The sequence below is a fragment of the Bison bison genome, unplaced genomic scaffold (assembly GCF_000754665.1).
Source record: "Bison bison bison isolate TAMUID 2011002044 unplaced genomic scaffold, Bison_UMD1.0 scf7180017864527, whole genome shotgun sequence".
Taxonomy (NCBI): Eukaryota; Metazoa; Chordata; class Mammalia; order Artiodactyla; family Bovidae; genus Bison; species Bison bison.
This window is the reverse complement of record NW_011495078.1, coordinates 9,699,596-9,723,409: the sequence shown is the minus strand read 5'-3', so window position 1 is coordinate 9,723,409 and position 23,814 is coordinate 9,699,596. Positions and strand designations below refer to the sequence as shown.

At 38.8% G+C, this 23,814-nt stretch overlaps 1 protein-coding gene across 1 annotated transcript in view; it reads right to left on the bottom strand.

Annotated features, from left to right (window-relative positions):
* Window positions 1–23,814, bottom strand: part of NALCN (sodium leak channel, non-selective) — a 284,614-nt gene that overhangs the window by 160,255 nt on the left and 100,545 nt on the right. The window contains exons 11-12 of the mRNA XM_010831483.1: window positions 8,864–9,031; window positions 491–682 (exon numbers count right to left, since the gene is read on the bottom strand). Of these exons, the coding sequence (XP_010829785.1) occupies window positions 491–682; window positions 8,864–9,031 (360 nt within the window). The remainder of the gene's footprint in view (window positions 1–490; window positions 683–8,863; window positions 9,032–23,814) is intronic.

The window sequence follows — 23,814 nt, the reverse complement described above, 5'->3', positions numbered from 1 at the left end:
GATGTTTTAAAGACAGTTCAAATCTGAAGAGTTTATGAAATTTATATATTGAAAATAAAAATTCTCTTCTAGATTATGCCTGACATAAAATATACATGAACTGTAAAACAGATTTAAAATGTTACCTCTCAGAAACACATAAAAGCAAACTTCAAACATTGTAAAATTAATAATTTTAAAATTCTGCTATATTTTCATTTATAGGTACTAAGAACCCTATCATCCATCTTTATTGGTTTCTGCATCTCATTCTATTAGATTGTTTCCAGAATTTTAGAATTGACACATAATCTGACAATGCTGAAAATGTGCTCAGACACCTGTATTCTGTAGAAGAGACCACTATGAATATTAACATCGAATTACTCCAAGTTATAAAAAAAAGTCAGTATTTTTTAAACCTCTGCTAAAGTGAAATGACTTTGACATTAAGCATTATTACTAAAATAAAAAATAACTGCATTACACTGACTGCATTTTTTGTTCTTACCCTTGGAAATGTCGTGAATCTATCCAGCTCTTCGACAAAGCAGAACATCTGCAGACTAATTGCCGACATAACAATCAAGAGGCTGGCAGTAAATACAACCAAACTCCCCAGCTTTTTTCCAGGACCAAAGATCTTGTACACAAAGTCTTCTAATGCAGGTGAGATTTTAATAAGCCGAACTACCCGAAGAACCTGTTGTAGGAGAGAAAAACACACACACTCGATCGTTAACATTGAATCTTAAATAAGTTCATACTAAAATCTCATTTTTTTGTAGCACTCTATAAAATCGCATTTTCCGTCTGAGTATTAGTGATGAAACACTTTAAGAGCTAAGATATTAGCCTAGTTCAGTGCCTGCTGTACAATAAGAACTCAACAAATCCCAAAGGAATGAAGGCAGGAAAATGGTGACAACTCTGTTTTAACATATGCTGTGATAATTCAAAGTGGCATTAATTAACACTATTGATGAAATAAAGTGGACAATTTTTCCTAATGTTCAAATATCAAAGAAAACATTAGTTCAATATTAGCTATATTCATTGTCATAAAACAGCCCTTCCTAGGGATTATTGTACATTCATAAAGCAATTTAAAAAATCTTTCCATCAGGGAGTCTTTATTCATGGCTAGACTGTTACCATAAGACCCATTCTATCCTTCCTTTAATTAATAGAACTTTCTGAATTTTAGCCTAGCAATTAGTTACCCAGGGGTATATGCTGCATTTTGTAGCCCCACTTACAAGTGTGGCTGGTAGACTAGGTTCAGACTTATGGAATGTGAAAGGAAGTAATTTTTACACCTTATTTTTTCTTTAATATTTCAAGTGTTTTTATTCTGAGCAGTTGGTACAAAATATAATGACATGTGTCTTATTCTGTATAGTTCACTCTGTACAAGCTCTCAACCTCTGATCTGTCTACTTTTATGGATTTAACATACTCTTACATTCACTTTACTCTCCTATATACTTCCTTCTTGCTCTCACTGGCAATTGAGTTTTGGCATGTGCATTTTTAGAACTCTTTGAGGAACTCCAGATTCAGACATGCTGGGATGTAGACTGAGTCCATGGTCAGACAAGGTGGATTAAATGGGAACAAAACAGGAACCATGAAATTAAATAAATTTGGCCTGGACATTTGTTATATCCTCCTCTAGCTGGGCAATGAGAACAACTGGAGTTGCCCATTTGGATCAGAAATAAAAGCTTCATATAAAAGGTGACAGCTTCAAACCAACCCAATAGGCTGGCTTTATGGATGACCACAGGGAACAGGGGGCTTCCCTGGGGGCTCAGATGGTAAATAATTCGCCTGCAATGTGGGAGACTTGGTTTTGATCCCCAGGTCAGAAAGATCCCCTCAGAGAAGGAAATGGTAGCCCATTCCATTATTCTTGCCTGGAGAATTCCATGGACAGAGGAGTTGAGTTGGGGGGGTGGTTTCAGTCCATGGGGTCACAAAGAGAAGGACACAACTGAATGACTTTCACTCACTCACCAAGTGGAGAAAACGTACATCAATCTTATCCAAGCCCTGATTTTTAGAACTTTGTTATTTTTTTTAGAACTTTTTAGAACCTTGTGCTTAGCTGGTTATCTAAACACACATGTTTACATGTTTTGAATATATATGCAAAAACTCCCACACATAAGTAATTTTCTCATTCACTTAAAAAATACTATTATGTGCCAAACGCAGTGTTGGACAAATAAGATCCAATGGCTATTCCTATTACACACTGAGTGTTAATATAATACAAAGGCACAGCTCTTAAGGGTATGTCTATAAGATTAAAAGCATAAAGTAGAATATAATTAAAAGTTGAAGTATAAAGTACAGAAAAGTAACATTTTTCAACAAGTCTAAGATGCCATTGATTTTTTTTATGTGCTGTTAAGAAGTTGAAAATGCTGCTGATTAAAGTATAACACATCACTGATTATAAGGCAGATCCCAGTTTGAAAGTGTTAGTCATTCAGTCATGTCTGACCCTTTGAGACCCCATGGACTGTAGCAGCCTGCCAGGCTCTTCTGTCCATGGAATTCTCCAGGCAACAATACTGGATTGGGTTACTGTTTCCTTCTCCAAGTGATCTTCCCTACCCGGGGATTGAACCGGGGTCTCCTGCGTTACAGGCAGAATCTTTACCGTCTGAGTCACCAGGGAAGACAGATTCCAGTTTAGAGATGTTAAAATAGAAAAATTGAGGTCTTGGCATAAATGAAAGATGATAATTGAAACAGTAGTTCAAGATGGTTCAGTATCAATAAGAACTTAAGGTATCTTTGAAGGCTTCTCAGGAGAAAACAGAATATGGTAAGGAAAAGGAAATGCTTTAAAAGCTTATATTAAAATTTTTACACAAATAAAAACATGAGTTTGGATTTTTTTCCCAGCAACCCTAGCTTGCTAATCCTTCTGATTTTCCTTTGGCAAATCATTTCTACTCTGCTCTTAATCTATGAGGCCCAGAAGGGACTCCCTGACTTCCACAATCCAGGCCTGGCCAGAGTATTCACAATGACCTCAGTCATCAGAACTTCTGTGGGGTCTAGAAGAAGTATCCTATATTTAGTCCCCAACTGGAATTACTATAAGAGCCACATAAGTTCCGAGCTTCTAGGGACCTTCTTTGCCACCACATGGAGAAAGACAGCTTAAGCATTATACCAACACAGAAGAAAGGTGAGTGGAGAAACGGACCGAGTCCCAGAGATACCATATTAACCTGTGAATTTGCCATCTCTGAAGTCACACGTATCTCCTACCACCAGATTCTGAATTAACAGGAACTACTGGTGGGCTATAGTCCATATGATATCAGAGAGTCAAACACAACTGAAGCCACTTACCCTGCACACATACTGATAGTGAATCTGATTCCTGTTGTCTGCAGAACATTGTAGCTACATGTCTAATCAACTAATGGATAAATGTTTGAAGAAGTTGAAAAAATGTAGATTTCATTCATGTTCATTTAACATACTTCCCAGGTGGCTTGGTGGTAAAGAATCTAACTCCTGCCAGTGCAGGGGACACAGGAGAAGTGGGTTCGGTCCCTAGGTTGGGAAGATTCCCCTGGAGAAGGAAATGGCAACCCACTCCACTATTCTTGCCTGGGAAGTCCCATGGACAGAGGAGCCTGGCGGGCTACAGTCTGTGGGGTCGCAAAGAGTCAGACTTGACTGAGCGACTGAACACCACCCACCACACAATACACACAAAAAGAAGAAAATTTATGTGAGAAATAATATTGTTCAAATTAAACATTTATACCACAGGCAAGTTTAAGCTACCAATTTTTCCCACTATAATTTTTAGCAAGGACTTTCAAACCAGAGCATATTACACTTGGGTCATTTTTGCAAATAACAAACAGCTTTATCATAAGAACTGTTAAAACAGTAACACTCATATTAACATCCAGAATAATAATATGAAAAGATTTTACATATTTATCAGACTTATTTATTCTCAGACATAAATGATTCACTATCTAATCGTTAAACAGCTGAGTCCAGGAAAGTTCACAGGAACAATTTAGCTGATCTATCGCTCACAGTACCCTGTGTTTTCTCCACTTGAATTAAAATCACATTTAAAAGACTGCCTAAGCAATTCTGAATCGTGTCCCAAATTCTAATGAAAACAGCCTATGTACATCTGTGCGATTTTGATAAATTAATATTTCACTAGCTGGAAGAAATAGAACTTAACACAATTCCCGCACTGGTGATTTGATCAGCGTTTTCAGAGGGGGTGAGCCTGCATCGTGGCAAGGCAGAATCCTTATCGGTGACTCTAATTACGCCTTTCGTTTATTTGAGGATAAGTGTGCTTTTCACTCTGTCTACCCAATAAAGCCTTTGGATTCTGTATTAAAACAGATACAAAATAAAGTACACCAGACATTCAAAGATAAGCATGGTAGGACATTCTGTGGTTGTTCTTAAAGCATATTTTCTTGGTCACATTTCTAAGTCTGTCACTAAAAGTCACTCTGCTGATTAATAGTGAGATACTGTAAAAGTTGGGCTTCCCAGGTGGCAAAGAATCCGCCTGCCAATGCAGCAGCCTGGCTGGCTACATCCCATGTGGTTGTACAGAGCCGGACATGACTGATGCACAGCCATGGCACGACTGTAAAAATTGCATGGTTAAGAACATGAACTACTGGGGGGAGTTCTCTGATGTTCCAGTGGTTAAAATTTCCCTTCCAATGTGGGTTTGATCCTTGGTCGGGGAGCAAAGATCCCATGAGCCCCACAGCCATAAAACAGAAACAATATAGTAACCAATTCAATAATAACTTTAAAAATGGTCCACTTCAAAGAAAAAAAAAAAGTCTTTAAAATAGAAGAATGTGAACTATGAGATTAAACTTCTTGGGAATGAGTTTCCACCATTTGCCGGTTATATGGTCTTTGGTGAGTTACTCAATCTCTAGGGACAGCAGTTTACACATATATTCTCTATCTACCAAGAAACAAATGGAACCATGAACTCGGCAGGGTGTCTGCACACCCTAGGTGTGCAAAAAATACCAGCCAGTGTCCTCACCCTGCTATGTTAGAACCAGAAATGAAAGTGAAAGTGTCAGTCGCTCAGTCGTGTCCGACTCTTTGCAACCCATGAACTACAGCCCGCTAGGCTCCTCTGTCCATGGAATTCTCCAGGCAAGAATGCTGGAGTGGGTTGCCATTCACTTCTCCAGAGGATCTGACCGACCCAAGGATCGAACATTCTGTGACTTTCAGTGGGACAGTGCTGCCTCTGTTCACTCCATCAAGCACACATTCCCCTCAAGACAGGGGTCACGTGGTTCTCTCTACCTGGAACGCATCCCCCACAGACCTTCTCAAGATTCGCTCTTTCTCTGCCCAAATGTCCCCTCTTCAAAGAGGGCTTCCCTGGACAAACTTAGCCAAAACAGCACCCTCACCCCACAGCTTCTCCTTTTCCCGCTGCTTGCTCCTTCTGAATCGCATTTCCAACACTCCTACTCCTTTCATGCACTTGTATGTGAAAGGCTTGCCGTCTAGAATGCAAGTTTCCCAAGGTAGGGATCTTCTCTGTCTTGTTCACCTCTCTCCCTCAAGGTCTGGAACTGTGCCTGACACATAGGAGGTGCTTCAGAAATACCCCTTGGATAAATAGATGGGTGATACCAACTCTCAGAGATAAGTGATATAAGGGAGACGTTTTTTGTACACAAATATTGAAGGCAGGAGGAGAAAGGGACGACAGAGGATGAGATGGCTGGATGGCATCACTGACTTGATGGACATGAGTTTGAGCAAGCTGCGGGAGTTGGTGATAGACAGGGAAGCCTGGCGTGCTGCAGTCCATGGGGTCATAAAGAGTCGGACACAACTGAGCAACTCAACTGAATATCAACTCTCAGAGATGACAGATAAAAAGGGAGACATTTTATACTCAAATGTTGACTTCGTTTAAATATGAAAAATGTGACATCCACTCCGGGAAGAACTGCTGCCAACATAATGAAGCAAGGTCAAGTGAGATGAGAAACAAGCATGCGGACCAAGCAGGGAGATCAAAGTCAGCCCATAAAGAGCCAATCTGTTCAGGACAGTGGGTTCCCCATCTGTGAATCTGCAAAAATCCTGAGGTATCTAAACTTCTTGAGAGACTTATCTCTTAGGCACAAAATAAACGAGGCAGGGTCTAATGATCTCATTAGAAAAATATAAACTTGGCCATGGACACAGAGAGAGGAATGAAAATCACTCAACTACTAACAAAAAATTAAACTATTACAAATTATATAGGCATTAACATTGTTAACTTTGGGAAGCTCCTGGCGGTCCACTGGTTAGGACTCTGTGCACTCACTGTTGTGGGCCTCGCTAGTTGGGGAACTAAGATCCCACAAGCTGCATGGTATGGCCAGAAAAAAAACGCAAACTTCACTGACCAGGCGTTATGTGACCATATCTATAGCTATATGTCTGTATATATATACAATGATTAGAGCCATGCATACCGATTTTAGATATTTTGTGTAAAATAGACTAGAAGAAAAGAACCTAGAGATGGTGACTATTAACGATTTGTAATAATTTGGGTTATTTCTTTCCAGCCATTTTTTCATTTATAGGTATTCTATAAACATATATAAACTACATACGTTATTTATAGGCTGGATTTGTAGCTATACCTGTTATATACTTTTATACTGTTTTCATGTAAATAAAACAATCATATCTTTAAGTTACTATGTGAGCTCAGTCGCTTTAGTCGTGTCCGACTCTTTGTGACCCCATGGACTGTAGCCCACCAGGCTCCTCTGTCAATGGGATTCTCCAGGCAAGAATACTGGAGTGGGTTGCCATGCTCTTTTCCAAGGGATCTTCCTGACTGAGGGATAGAACCCACGTCTCTTATGTCTCCTGCATTGGAAGGTGGGTTCTTTACCACTGTTCATCATAATCATTTTTATGGTCAAATTTCCATATGACTTACCAAGCTATTCCTCACATTTATCACTTAAACAGTTCCCATTTTTTCTCTCATCAATAATCCTAGACTAAATATCTTTGTTTGCAAAACTTTGACCTATGTGTAACTTTTCAATGAAAAATTATCTGAAAGAAATGCTAACAATTTTAAAGCAAGCCCTGAATATATTTTATCTGGTATCCTTGCTGAAAGAGGCATCAATGTCTTTCTTAATTTGGTTAATTTAATAGGTTTATAAAAAAGATATGTTGTAGCTTTAACTATGAGGTATATTTTCTGCAATTATGTACAATGATTCTCTAACATTAGGTACTAAATGTGCATGTTGATTCTGTGAATCTAGACAGCAGTGCCCAAGAGCATATAATGACATATGCTTGGAAAGCATATTTTGTATCAAGAGTTTTAAATGTGTATGTCTCCTGCCCCAGCCATCTCACTTATGATAACCAAGCCTGAGGATATAACCCAACAAGTGACAAGGGATTTTCGTTCAAAGATGTTGACAGTACTGAAAGCTCGAACCATGATGCCCTCTGTGAGTTCAATATGCTTGGCTGTGATTGCTGGAGACTCAGCTTTTTATGTGTGTTTGTGGGGTATGTTTTTCATTTTTGTGAACTGTATTTTCATGTCCTTTCTTCTAGGTATCAGAAGTATTCAGTTTCAAATTGCAATCTGGCAGTTGAAGTTAATATTGCTCTGAATATGACAGCTTCAGCACCAATAAATAAGTTCGTCAGTGAAGTTGGAATGTATTTTCTTTCATCTAAGGAATTAGAATCTTCTTTCGCTGCGTAGTTTTTAAAAATTCTACTGCCATTTAATTCTCCAAGTCTTTAAAATATCTATTAAGAAAACAATGCAACTTCTGACATTTACATGACAAATTATATAAATAACCAAATTTCGACTCAGAAAATGACTATGAGATTTTTAAAATTAGGATATCCCATATACATATATTTTGACCAAGTATTTAAAATATCACTCAGCACATGGCTATTGCTAACAAAGAACATAACATTAATACTCACTTTTGTTTACTTAACGATTATAAAGTAATATGATTCAATATAATGCACTTAAAACAATAGATACCCAGTTATTACAAAGTAAAAATTACAGATATTATAATTTAATCACCACAAAGAAATTTATAGGCATTTTTAAATAATAAAGTATGACTATATTCTGTAAAGGTAAGTTTAATTTTTTATTGTTTCAATTTTAAGTACTTTTGAGCAAACAAATTTAGGCTTATTAAGAAGGGAGATCTACTCTTGGAATTAAAGTCATATAAAAAGTCATATATCAATTTCAAAATTTAATATGAATGCTCAGATTACAATACCCATGTGAATATAAAATATGTATGTCTATTGTGCTGTGCTAACTTTTTGTGAACTGTATGAAAAACACCTCCATTTATTACTATAAATTTTTTGGAGTTTATAAACAGTAATTTTTTATCTTTTGCCATGCCATGAGACATGTAGGATCTTAGTTTCCTGACCAGGGATTGAACCTGTGCTCCCTGCAGTGGAAGTACAGAGTCCTAATCACTAGTCTGCAGGGAAGTCCATTATATCTGATTTACTTCATTTATTTTTGGTTATACCAGCACACGTGAGCTCTTAGTTCCCTGACCAGGAATTAAACCAGCGTCTCCTGTATTGGAAGCTCGAGTGTTAATCTCTGGGCCACCAAGGAAGTCCCTACGATTTATGAATGTGCTATTTTTGGTATTTAAGATGTCACTGAGCCCATCTCAAGTTTGTAGTTAGAAAGGTTGTTGCAATATCTAGTTGTTAGAATGCATGTATGTTCTCTGGAAAGAAAACAATTCTAAAGAAAAACAGGCATTATGTGTATTACCTGAAAGTATGTGAACTGGGAATGATAAAGGTCTGGATATGCATGAAGAGTGGTTCCAATTACGAGTAGCAGCTCGAATTTGTGGAGAGATGAGCTAATATATCCAGTGAATCCCAAACACCATATCTTCAGAAGTGCTTCCAAATCAAAAAGTACTGTAAAAGCCACCTAGAGGAAAAAAGAGTGAAATTAAAATCAACCCACAATTTATTTCAAAATATGTCATGTGTTTGTTAGTGCATGAATTTTCACCACTAGCATAAAAAAGAGAAGATATGTTATATAAAAATATAGAATGAAATTTTACTAAAAAGATGGTTTTAAAACACATCAACTAGAACATCACAGACCAAATGTATCTTCAGTGATCAGAGAAGCATGGAAAAGTATTAACTGTTTCTGAGAGGTATTATTTCATTAATTTTCTCTAAATTTTCAAGACCTGTACTTAGAGTACTTCTTTTTTTTTTCCCCCAGAAAAAACTCGTTGACCAGGCGACATGAGGTATCTTATAAATTTGCTGCTGCTGCTGCTGCGTCGCTTTAGACGTGTCTGACTCTGTGCGACCCCATAGACGGCAGCCCACCAGGCTTCCCGTCCCTGGGATTCTCCAGGCAAGAACACTGGAGTAGGTTGCCATTTCCTTCTCCAATGCATGAAAGTGAAAAGTGAAAGTGAAGTCGCTCAGTCGTGTCCGACCCTCAGCGACCCCATGGACTGCAGCCTACCAGGCTCCTCCGCCCATGGGGTTTTCTAGGCAAAAGTACTGGAGCAGAGTGCCATATTTGGTGCCCCTTTAAATCAACTTCTGGTGGACATTTCCCAGACCTGAAAGTAAAGTGATTCTGCCACATGGGCAGGCACGTGCTGTCTGATTTTCAGTAAAGTGTACTCTTTTTCTATTCTTCTGGAGTCAGGATCATGACTCACGATTTCCTTTTGAGGGAGGGACAGTTTCCTTCTCTCACAGAGGTAAAGACCTCATGTGTCCTGATTCTATACAGCCCCGCCTCCTGTCCAGGTTACAGCTCTTTGTAAGGCACCTTCTAGGTGATAAGAACATGCAAACACCCTCAGGGCAGCTACTGGCCCTGGTGCCCCCTGGGAGTTCTGCATTCGTGTCAAAACACTTTCTGGACTTTGAGACTGTTCTCTAATTTTTGCATGCTCTGCTAAGCATTTTAAATGTTTTACTATTCTAGGTGTCACTCTTAATAATTTCATAGACGATTTTCAGCCACTTCTGGGGACCATGTTCTATGTGTTTCCCAGAATCAATAAGCTATTTATTTTGTGTTTAAACATGATCATATTTTCTATGTTTTAAAAAAAAAATCTTGAACCTTCTTTGCCCCAGTCTGTAATCAACCACTTCTGTAAGGGCATATTTTCTATGATTTTTGATAGGAAAATTCAGCCTTCTTACATTTAGCGTGCCAAAGTTATACCTAGGCTTATGTTTTTAGTTCACTGTGTGTCATTGATGTTTATCTTTTAACTTTTTCTTGTCTTTTCTGGCTTGGGCAAATCGTTGTTAATGTCTTTTTTCTTCCTTCTTTATTTAGACTATATTTTTCTAATCTCCCGGCTTAAGGCTCAACTGTCATGTATTAATCTATATCTTTTTATTATTGCATCCAAATTAAATAATTGCAAACTCCTCTCCTGCTCACTCTTCCCTCACACCCTTACCAACCTATAAACTGCATAGTATTATCCATCTTTCACCCCCACTCCTAGTGATACCACACCTCTTCCTAAATTTTGCTTTTTCTGAGATCATCCACCAAAGTTTTTTTTTTTTTGGCCACAATGCGTGGCTTACATGACCTTAATTGTACAACCAGGGATTGAACTGTGCCCTCTGCAGTGGAAGCTCACAGTCTTAACCATTGGACTGCCAGGAAAGTCCCAATGCTAGCTTCTTGAATAGTAATTATTGCTTTTTTATCAAGCCCCAGGTGGAGCCAGTGGTAAAGAACATGCCTGTCAATATAGGAGATGCAGGAGACATGGATTCGATCAGTGGGTCAGGACCCTGGAGCATGGCAACCCACTCCAGTATTTTGCCTGGAGAATCCCATGGACAGAGGAGCCTCGCAGGCTACAGTCCATGGAATTGCAAAGAGTGGGACAGAAACGCCTCAGTTTAGGAACATTTTCTTCTCTCATTTATTATTACTTTTCCGTTCCCTTTGTCCTTCAGGGACTCCTATTATTCCAAAATCAAGTTTAGACTCTTGATTTTCCCTCTTGATTTCTACCATTTCTTTATTTTTACCCACTTGTTCTCTCATATAATTAGCTCTCATTAATGACCATGCCCTTTTCAGCTCATTTTTTTGAAAATGTTAGTCAAAGTTCAGAAGGTCTGTTTTTTGCCTTAATTAACTATCTTTGAGATACTGGGTGGAGTGGGGGGGGGACCCTCTTCTCTGGCCCATCCATTCTACCAGATTGGGAAATTTCTGTACATATTCATCTTGGATTTCAAGTTCCATCTTCAGTTTCTGAGTCCCTTTGTGTGTGAATATTTTTCTTTGCTTGCTCACTGCTGTATGTTTTGTTTATTTGTCTTTAATGCTCTCAACAGTGGTGAGATTATTTTTGGTGATAAATGACCTAAAACCCTACGGCCACTTGGCTGGGCAGCAGGGGGAAGGCAAAAGGAGAAGTGGGCCGCCAAGGATGAGATGGTTGGATAACATCACCTACTCAATGGACATGAACTTGAGCACACTCTGGGAGACAGTGAAGGACAGAGAAGCCTGGTGTGCTGCAGTCCATGGGGGTCGCAGAATTGGACATAACTTAGTGACTGAACAACAAGAAGAGGAAGGAAGAAACTGCTTTGTGTCAGGATTCCATCCCAGGCGGGTGGAATCCATTCCTGGGAGTAATTCAGCTCTTCGGGAGATTCTTTGCCTGGATCTCAGAGATCAACAGGATTCTTCTGGGTCTCCCAGGACCACAGTTTCTCTGCAGGGTCGGCCTCAGGTGCCCAGAGGACCCAGATCCTGGCCACAAGTCCCAACAAGAGGCAATTAATCTCCAGCCCTGGCTTCTCAGCCGGGGCCCTGCAGCACAGGAGGAAGTCCAGCAGCTGTCCCCCTTCCCCAGGCATCTTGGCAGAGTCTTGGAGAAATTGAAACTCCATGGGTCCATCTGAAGGCTTCCCTGCAGCCTGGCTCGGCAGCTGTATTACCAGAGGCAGCAGCGGCCAGTACCCAGGGTCCACCTCTCCCTCACCTGTATTTTCAGACTTTCATTCCAAGGGAAGGAATGTAATTCATATCAAAGTGGCCTTTTCTTTTTTCTTTTTTTAAATCAGGGAACTACCAATAAATGCCGGAAATACATTCGAATAGATTGCCTAATTACATATAAATATAATTAATCACTTTACTAACTTTACATTTGCTATCAAAAGACAGATGGAACAATCTGTTTAAATGATCATAATTTATAATAAATATGCAGTTGGATCCTTGTGCATTATTATTCGCCTGGTGGGAAAACCATGTGCTTTTCAAAGCCACTAAAAGGCACTAAAAATGATTTAGCAAAGTATTATGTGACTATGTATAAACACCGATATTCCTATTGATTTTCCTACTAGAATTCCTGATTCCAATTCTCCTGGGAGGAAATGCCTTGGTTACATTGTCTGTGATGTTAACAGGCACATGCTAACATGAACATTGTTAACACTGTCTGTGAATTGTTACAGGCCAACATTCCATTCTCCAAGAAATAGTATTAGTCCCAAAGTCCTAAAATTTCATGGAACAATATGATACATAAAAATATGTCTAACTTACTCATCAGTTCAGTTCAGTTGCTCAGCTGTGTCCAACTCTTTTCGACCCCATGAATTGCAGCACGCCAGGCCTCACTATCCATCACCAACTCCCAGAGTTCACTCAAACTCATGTCCAGTGAGTCAGTGATGCCAACCAGCCATCTCATCCTCTGTCATCCCCTTCTCCTGCCCCCAATCCCTCCCAGCATTAGTCTTTTCCAATGAGTCAACTCTTCGCATGAGGTGGCCAAAGTACTGGAGTTTCAGTTTAGCATCAGTCCTTCCAAAGAACACCCAGGACTGATCTCCTTTAGAATGGACTGGTCAGATGTCCTTGCAGTCCAAGGGACTCTCAAGAGTCTTCTCCAACACCACAGTTCAAAAGCATCAATTCTTTGGCACTCAGCTTTCTTCACCACATCAATTCTTCAGCGCTCAGCTTTCTTCACAGTCCAACTCTCACATCCATACATGACTACTGGAAAAACCATAGCCTTGACTAGACGGACCTTTGTTGGCAAAGTAATGTCTCTCTGCTTTTGAATATGCTATCTAGGTTGGTCATAACTTTCCTTCCAAGGAGTAAGCTCTTTTAATTTCATGGCTGCAATCACCATCTGCAGTGATTTTGGAGCCCAAAAAATAAAGTCTGACACTGTTTCCACTGTTTTCCCATCTATTTCCCATGAAGTGATAGGGCCAGATGCCATGATGTTAGTTTTCTGAATATTGAGCTTTAAGTCAACTTTTTCACTCTCAGCAAATTTGGAAAACTCAGCAGTGGCCACAGGACTGGAAAAGGTCAGTTTTCATTCCAATCCCAAAGAAAGGCAATGCCAAAGAATGCTCAAACTACTGCACAATTGCACTCATCTCACACGCTAGTAAAGTAATGCCAAAATTCTCCAAGCTAGGCTTCAGAAATACGTGAACTTACTCATAATTATGGGTTATTCTGGCAAAGGGGAGAACTATGTCAGGAATTACAGAAGGGATTTAGGGAAATTAAGTTGCCAGTGTCGGTTAGAGGGTTTAGCACAGGATTTCAATTCAGCAGAAGGTAATGGTTTGGAACAATCAGGGCAGAAGCAGTGAGGAGGCAATTTTAGTAAGCTCCTTTCAATGGATGGCTCTAGCCTGAGTCAATGAACTTAACATTGAAGGTTGCTGGACAGCATGGAACTTACCAGTCACAGTGCTGGCCATACAAAAGGAAGGAGGCTGGCAAGTTATCTGCAGAATCCAGTTATACAGAAGTGCTCCCCCAAAGCATCATCTAAGCATGTGCCCAGTTTAGAGGTTTACTGCAAATCTTTTTTGTTTTTAATTTATTGGAGTACGGTCGATTTACACTGTTGTGTTAGTTTCAGGTATACAGCAAAGGGAGTCAGTTTTACATATACATGTATCCATTCTTTTTAGATTCTTTTCCCATACAGCTCATTACAGAGTATCGAGTACAGTTCCCTGTGCTATACAGTAGGTCCTTATTAGCCATCTATTTTATATATAGTAATGTGCATATGTCAGTCTCAGTCTCCCAGTTTTTTTTTGTGTGTGCCGTGCCATGCAGCACGTGGGATCTCAGTTTTGCGACCAAGGATTGAATCCACGCCCTCTGCCATGGAAGTGTGGCGTCTTAACCACTGGACTGCCAGGGAAGTTCCCAATCTCCCAATTCATCCCTCCTTCACTTCCCCCTTGGCAACCATAAATTTGTTTTCTACATCTGTGATTCCATTTCTGTTTTGCACATATGCTCACTGTACCATTTTTTAGATTCCATGTATAAGTGATATCGTATGACATTTGTCTTTCTCTGACTCACTTCACTCAGTATGACACTCTCCAGGTCCTCTGCAAATTCTTAGCTGTCAGCATTGCAACCTTTGGGAGTCTCCTTTTCATTACCCCTAGTCTAGGAGCACCCATGACCTTTGCCCCTAACTCAGCAGGCCCCACCCTGAGAAGGTCACAGTAGGACCTTTCCTCTGTCTCGAATCCTCAGAGGACATTATACCATCAGTGGGTGCTTAAAGATGAAACTTGTCTTTTTAAGAGGGAAGGCAAGATTTGGGAGAGGAGGATACTAAAACTTTTCCTACACATTGTTGCCACGTTACTTGAAGAAACTTGAAAACAACACATGAAAACATCAAAATATTCTTTCTTCTTACAATTTTTCCTAAATCAGGGATTTGCAATCTTTTTTTAACCACCCCCAAGCCTTTTTAAGATATTTTGTTTCTAATCACTACATCATATGGAATTTTTATTAGCATATATATATGTTATAAATATAAACATATCTAACTCTGCTTTATATATGGGAAGAGTAGGGTTTTTTTTGCCTCTCCAAGTTTTTACCCCCTTAGGGGTTTTTCCCAACCCCTCTTGAGAATTTATGCTATACAGATAAATCAGGTTTGATATTACCATAGCAGAGTTTAACTAACATTTTCAGGAATGCAGGTTTTATGAGTTTTTAAAATACCACATTTTATTATTTATTTTCCAAATTTTCATCTTATACTAATAAATATGCTATCTAATATCTACTATAACAAGCCCTCTTGTCCTCAAGGAAATTATCAATAATGGAATGCAAATTTAATTAAAATTAAATAAAATGAAATAAATTTAATTAAACAAATAAAAGTGACAGGAGTTACTGTTCTAAGAAACATTATTATACTTTTCTTACGATGACAACACATAACTTGTGAAAAGATTTTTTTTTTATAATGAAGAATACAAGAAATTAGTTTAAAATGCTTGTTTTCTAAAAGACCTTGTAATTGGATTTGTGAGGCTGGCAGGTAAGACAACAAGTTGATGGCCAAGTTTCTGAAGCTCAGGAGAAAAATAACTGAATGGAAAATGACATGCTTAATATAAATGGAATAATGGAAACTGTTCTGTCCTTTTAACTCCATGAATAATGTATGAACATTGATCAGTGACAAATTATAAATGAGCTGATTGTGATACACAGGTCTGAGAAGATAAAAGAGCAGAAATACTGCCCATATGTGCAAAGATATTTGAAATATATTATCCAAGATTTGTGTTGCAAACTCTATTTCATAATTTCAGAGAAACATGATGGATATTCATTAGAAAATGTATGCACATTTATCACAAAAGAAGACTCTAGCATAAAACTCACAAGAAACACAACATAGGCACCTCTATTCTCCTAAATGAAATTCAAGTTAAATAACGCTCAAATAAATGATGACCCACATCATTTCTGAGGTGTCGGTAAATCACCTACTCTTAGTATATGGCGTACCTTCAATTCTCTAGACAGTTAAAGAGCAGACTTTGGAGATGGATCATTGAATAGTCAAAAATGTCATTATTGTATTATTTTTCGCCTAACAAGATACTGCTCAAATCTTTTAGAAACACATGAAGAAGCTATAGTCAAAAGAAACTTATTTAATTAAAGTTTCCCAGAAGATGAAATTAAATCCAATGATAATATGAAAGACTGCTGGTAGAATAAGATGAGTTATTTTCATAATTCAGTCATTTCTTATGATTAATGAGCTGAAACATGGGTGTCAGATTCTGTTGGAACTAAAATAAATGGCTCTTTCACGTAATTTCATTTTTAACAAATATCTTAAAGCCAAATGTCTTCAGAGGAACATAGAAACCACTTTGCTAGAAAAGATAACTTTCTATAAGATGGCAAAAAGAGTCCATGTTGATGAAAGGCCTTCTGCTTCAAAACACAGAACAATCAGAGAAAAATTGGAAACCGAAGAGACACCTTGGAGTTCAAAATGAGGTAAACCTGTCCCTTGACCAGAAATGAAACAGGGGCATGCTCTTAGAGCTTCACTGTTCTCGCTCGCTCTCAGCAATTGACAAGTTTCTTAAAAGAGGGACTAAGTTAAAAATTTTAATCTGTGCATAAGACTGTGCTGATAAACTTCTGTTAAATGTACAATCTGCTGGATATACAGATATATTTACATATTTTTATATAATGAAAAGTAAAAGTCTTAGTCACTCAATTGTGTCCAACTCTTCGAGATCCCATCAACCATAGCCCATCAGGCTCCTCTGTCCCTGGAATTCTGCAGGCAAGAATACTGGAGTCGGTTGCCATTTCATTCTCCAGGAGATCTTCCTGATTCAGGGACTGAACTTGGGTCTCCTGCACTGCAGGCAGATTCCTTACCAACTGAGCCTCCAGGCAAAAGCATTGTTTAAGTACTGTTCAAGTTTTATTATTTATTAATAAAGGTTAATAAATATAAATTATATTATTAAAGTGTATTAATAAATTTAATAAATACAAATATATTTATACATTGTAAAATATAACTATGTTCATTATGTTAATGTATAATAAAGTGATTTTATGTATAACAGTAATGATAATAGATTATTTTAGATCAAAATGAAAAATGAAAACTTCCAAAAGAAAGTAAATCTTTACATTGTTATGTTTATGCAGAGCCTCAAAAACAAAGAAAAGTTTTCCCTGTTTCTCAACTAATTCTAAATTTAGGTTAATTAAACCAAAATAACTAAACAAGGCCCCAGCCTTTCAACAGAAGCTAAGCAACTGAATTTATGCTTAAAGACTGTTTTCTAGACTGCAAGTTGACTCTTAATGATTTATTTTGGATTTTCAAAATAATTTATTCTGGAATATGTGGGAACTCAAGAAATTACTTCTCTGAAAGCTCATGGCCTCTGGTGATCTATTTTAAAAATAAACTTTATAAAATATTACATAATGCCATTTCCTTAAATACTGTATCATTATAGTCCATAAACTTGAATTGCTGTTGTTATAGCCATTTTGAGGATTAACAGACATAATAAATTCCTTTAAAGCACTTGGCAACATAATGCAACTTCTAAAAAAAAAAATAGCAGCTCTTATGTTGTTAGTCTTACTATATTTGAATTCAACACAAAGGGATGTTTGTTGACATGCTCTGTGTCTCTAGAGGCTTCCCTGGTGGATCAGATGGTGTTTCTATAGCTTAAACCAAGATCAAGCTCATTGCTTATTTTTGTAAAGAAAGTTTTGCTGGCACACAAGCACTCTGAGGCCACATTTCCTTCAGCATAACAACAGCAGAGTTGAGTAGCTGAAGCAGAGGACACATGGTCTGAAAAATCTGAAATATTTACTGTCTGGCTCTGCAAGAAAAAAGTCTGTTGACTCTTGGCTTAAGCCCAAACCACCTTTATCAATTTTTTTCAAAAGAGAATATTTTATAAAAAAAAATCCAGTGTGATTAAAACGACTTATCCACATTCATTTGAAACTCGCCACTTTGACTTGTGTAGAAGTTTCTGATACAAAGAAAAGAGATAATGTGATTGGAATAAAGATGAAGCACACTTTGGGAAACTCAGGTACACCTCATCAGTGAAGAGACGTGGAACGAATTCGGAATGTTTCAGTAGTTCAAGAATAAAGCGAAACCTGTTGTTTTTTAAGTGAACCAAATCTCTACTATGTTGTTGATGAAAATCAAATTTACTTTCAGTGGTTTTGGAAGTGGGCAACAATTAATAGAAAGATAGCATGTGCCATATTTTACCATGCAATCCCACCTGATGCAAAGAGCCGACTCACTGGGAAAGACCCTGCCTGATGCTGGAACAGACGGAAGTCAGGAGGAGAAGAAGATGACAGAGGATGAGATGGTTGAATGGCGTCACTGACTCAATGGACATGAGTTTGAGTAAACTCTGGGAGATGGTGGAAACAGGGAAGCCTGGTGTGCTGCAGTCATGGGGTTGCAAAGAGTCAGACACAACTTACTGACTGAACAACAACCTCTCTTGTTGATTTTTTAAATTAAAAAAATAGTACTATTGGAATTTCTTGGGGGCACAGTGGTTAAGAATCCATTTACCAATGCAGAGGACACAGGTTTGATCCCTGGTCTGGGAAGATCCCACATGCCTCGGGGCAACCAAGCTAGCGCGTCACAACTTCTGAGCTGCAACTACTGAAGCCTGTGTGCCTAGAGCCTGTTCTCTGCAACAAGAGAAGCCTCTGCAGTGGGAAGACCCACCTCGCCGCAACTAGAGAAAGCCTGCACCGAGCAATGAAAACCCAGTGCAGCCAAAATAAATAAAAAAATATATTTATTTTTAAAAATAGTACTATATACAAAAAAGAACAGCAAGGATTTTTCATCTACCATTGGATGCTACCTATACCCTTAAATAGTATCAGTGAACTCTACACTACTAGAACATTTGAAGTTTTGTTGGAATTTCTTATAGTATGATCATCTATTGGGTCATGTGTAGTGGATTTGAGGTGGATAAACCTAGAATCTGTCAAACAGAGTGAAGTAAGTCAGAGATAAGTCAGAAAGAGAAAAACAAATTTCATATATTAAGAAGAATAATAGGCAAGTTTGACCTCAAAGTACAAAATGAAGGAGGGCAAATACTAACAGAGTTTTGCCAAGAGAACGCACTGGCCATAGGAAACACCCTCTTCCAACAGCACAAGAGAAGACTCTACACGTGGACATCACCACATAGTCAATACTGAAATCAGATTGACTATATTCTTTGCAGCCAAAGATGGATAAGCTCTATACGGTCAGCAAAAACAAGATGGGGAGCTGACTGTGGCTCAGATCATGAAGTTATTGCAAATCAAATAAATTGAAGAAAGTAGGGAAAAACACTAGAACATTCAGGTATGACCTAAATCAAATCCCTTATGATTACACAGTGGAAGAGACAAATAGATTCGAGGGATTAGATTTGATTGACAGAGTGCCTGAAGAACTATGGATCGAGGTTCGTGACATTGTACAGGAGACAGGGATCAAGACCATCCCTAGGGAAAAGAAATGCAAAAAGACAAAATGGTTGTCTGAGGAGGCCTTAAAATGGCTGAGAAAAGAAGAGAAGCTAAAGGCAAGGAGAAAAGGAAAGATATACCCATTTGAATGCAGAGTTCCAAAGAATAGCAAGGGGAGATAAGAAAGCCTTCCTCAGGGATCAATGTAAAGAAATAGATGAAAACAATAGAATGGGAAAGACTAGAGATCTCTTCAAGAAAACTAGAGATACCAAGGAAACATTTCATGCAAAGATGGGCACAATAAAGGACAGAAATGGTATGGACCTAACAGAAGCAGAAGATATTAAGAAGAGGTGGCAAGAATACACAGAAGAACTTACAAAAAAGATCTTCATGACCCAGATAACCACGATGGTGTGATCACTCAGCTACTGTCAGATATCCTAGAGTCCGAAGTCAAGTGGGCCTTAGGAAGCATCACTATGAACAAAGCTGGTGGAGGTGACAGAATTCCAGCTAAGCTATTTCAAGTCCTAAAGGATGATGCTGTTAAAGTGATGCACTCAATTTGCCAGTAAATTGGGAAAACTCAGCAGTGGCCACAGGACTGGTAAAGGTCAGTTTTCATTTCAATCCCAAAGAAAGGCAATGCCAAAGAATGTTCAAACTACCTCACAATACCATTCATCTCACACTAGCAAAGTAATGCTCAAAATTCTCCAAGTGAGGCTTCAACATGAACCAAGGACTTCCAGATGGAGGTCAAGCTGGATTTAGAAAAGGTAGAGGAAGCAGAGATCAAATTGCCAAAGTCTGTTGAATCTGAAAAAGCAAGGGAGTTCCAGAAAAACATTTACTTCTGCTTTATTGACTATGCCAAAGCCTTTGACTGTGTGGATCACAACAAACTGAAAAATTCTTAAAGATATGGAAATACCAGACCACCTTACCTCCCTCCTGAGAAATCTGTATGCAGGTCAGGAAGCAAGTTAGAACTGGACATGGAATAATGGTGATTGGTTCCAAATTGGGAAAGGAGTACGTCAAGGCTGCATATTGTCACCCTGGTTATTTAACTTCTATGCAGAGTACATTATGAGAAACACTGGGCTGGATGAAGCACAAGATGGAATCAAGATTGCTGGGAGAAATATCAATAACCTCAGACATGCACATGACACCACCCTTATGGCAGAAAGTGAAGAACTAAAGAGCCTCTTGATGAAAGTGAAAGAGGAGAGTGAAAAAGCTGGTTTAAAATTCAACGTTCAAAAAATGAAAATCATGGCTTCCAGTTGCATCTCTTCATGGCAAATAGATGGGAAAACAATGGAAACAGTGACAGATTTAATTTTCTTGGGCTCCAAAATCACTGCAGATGGTGACTGCAGCCATGAAATTAAAAGTCGCTTGCTCTTTAGAAGAAATGTTATGACCAACCTAGACAACATATTAAAAAGCAGAGACATTACTTTGCTGACAAAGGTCCATCTAGTCAAAGCTATGGTTTTTCTAGTAGTCATGTATGGATTTAAGAGTTGGACCATAAAGAAGGCTGAGTGCCGAAGAATTGATGCTTTTGAACTGTGGTGTTGGAGAAGACTCTTGAGAGTCCCTTGGACTGCAAGGAGATCAAACCAGTCAATTCTAAAGGAAATCAGCCCTGAATATTCATTGCAAGGACTGATATTGAAGCTGAACCTCTAATACTTTGGCCACCTGATGTGAAGAACAGACTTTGGAACATTGGAAAAGACCCTGATGCTGGGAAAGATTGAAGGCAGGAGGAGAAGCGGACAACAGAGGATGAGATGGTTGGATGGCATGATGGACATGAGTTTGAGTAAGCTCTGGGAGTTGGTGATGGACAGGGAGGCCTGGCCTGGTACTTTCCATGGGATTGCAAAGAGTCAGACACAACTGACTGAGTGACTGAACTGAACTGATACATATAGAATCTAGAAAAACAGTACTGATGAATCTATTTTCAGGGCAGGAATAGAGAAGCAGACATAGAAAACAGACTTGTGGACACAGCAGGGGTAGGACAGGTTGGGACGATTTGAGAGAGTAGCATTGAAATATACACTTATCAGTGTAAGATAGATAGCTGGTGTCAAGCTTCTGTATGGCAAGGGAGCTCAGCTGGTGCTCTGTGATGACCTAGAGGGGCGGGATGGAGGAGCAGAAGGGAGGCTCAAGAGGGAGGGGACATATGTGTATTGATAGCTGGTTCATGCTGTTGTATAGCAGAAACTAACACAGCATTGTAAAGCAATTATCCCCCCTCTGCTTTTAATAACGATCCATACTTTCTGTGCTGGATTTGCAGCAAAATTATATCCATTTTTCAGGTGTTCGGTTGGACATAATTTCTTTGTGAGCCTATGTCATTGATTCTGCATAGCATAAAAACTTGTTACTATTTACTGTCTATATTTCTTGCTTAACTGTAAGCTCCATACACCACAATTCTAAATGGCTCAGTGGTAAAGAAGCAGCCTGCCAAGCAAGAGATTAGGTTCAATCCTTGATCCAGGAAGATCCCCTAGAGAAGGAAATGGCAACCCACTACAGTATTCTTGCCTGGGAAACCCCAAGGACAGAGGAGCCTGGCTGGCTACAGTCCATGAGGTCGAAAAGAGTCAGACATGACTTAGCAACTGAACAACAACAAAAAAAGTTCCATATATGACACATATATTAGGCAATGTCACGTCACAGAGACTATTTCAGAGAAAGTTTAATACTAATGATATTTTCTTACAGGAAACACATCTCCACCAAGGGAGGAATTCGTAAGTGACTCCTTAAAAGTTCCGCATACCCACATAGAAGTTTGTATTCAATAGCTGTATACCATCAATTCTTTTTCTGAAAAATTGATGTGTGGGTGGATTGACTTTTTGTTAACCAAATCCATTTTTAAATGCACTGGGAGAATTCCAGATATAGAAGAGAACCCAACTCTGAGGCAAATTGATTTTGTATGTGGAAAGTGCTTTTGTAATAAAAATAATCACATTGTGATGCTTCTGCTTTTTAAGTTTTATTTTTCATATTGGATTTCTCCAAGTGTAGCACAGCTAGATATGTATTCCTCACTTACATGATGAATGGGTTTCTAAAGAGTTGTCCGTCAATCAATTTTTCCATAAATACAGAACCCCTGAATTCTAAGGTCTATTATAGACATAATTCTTCACGATAAAAAAGGCAGGGGTCTCTGGAAATCATTAAGAAATATTTAGGCAACAAATGTTAACAAGATTATCCCAGCAGTAAGATGTGCTACTACAAAACTCTAGTATGGGCTGAAGGAAGCAAGAAGATTTGTTATTTTAATCACTTCAGTTCAGTTCAGTCGCTCAGTCGTGTCTGACTCTTTGTAACCCCATGAATCGCAGCACACCAGGCCTCCCTGCCCATCATAAACTCCTGGGGTTCACTCAAACTCATGTCCATCGAGTCGGTGATGCCATCCAGCCATCTCATCCTCTGTCATCCCCTTGTCCTCCTGCCCTCAATCCCTCCCAGCATCAGGCTCTTTTCCAATGAGTCAACTATATAAGGTGGCCAAAGTATTGGAGTTTCAGCTTTAGCATCAGTCCTTCCAATGAACACCCAGGACTGATCTCCTTTAGAAAGGACTGGCTGGATCTCCTTGAAGTCCAAGGGACTCTAAGAGTCTTCTCCAACACCACAGTTCAAAAGCATCAATTCTTCAGCGCTCAGCTTTCTTCACAGTCCAACTCTCACATCCATACGTGACTACTGGAAAAACCATAGCCTTGACTAGACAGACCTTTGTTGGCAAAGTAATGTCTCTGCTTTTGAATATGCTATATAGGTTGGACATAACTTTCCTTCCAAGGAGTAAGCATCTTTTCATTTCATGGCTGCAGTCACCATCTGCAGTGATTTTGGAGCCCCCCAAAATAAAGTCTGACACTGTTTACATTGTTTTCCCATTTATATCCCATAAGGTGATGGGACCAGATGCCATGATCTTTGTTTTCTGAATGTTGAGCTTTAAGCCAACTTTTTCACTCTCCTCCTTCACTTTCATCAAGAGGCTTTTTAGTTCTCTTCACTTTCTGCCATAAGGGTGCTGTCATCTGCATATCTGAGGTTATTGGTATTTCTCCTGGTAATCTTGATTCCAGCTTGTGCTTCTTTCAGCCCAGCATTTCTCATGATGTACTCTGCATAGAAGTTAAATAAGTAAGGTGACGATATACAGCCTTGAGGTACTCCTTTTCCTATTTGGAACCAGTCTGTTGTTCCATGTCCAGTTCTAACTACTGCTTCCTGACCTGCATATAGGTTTCTCAAGA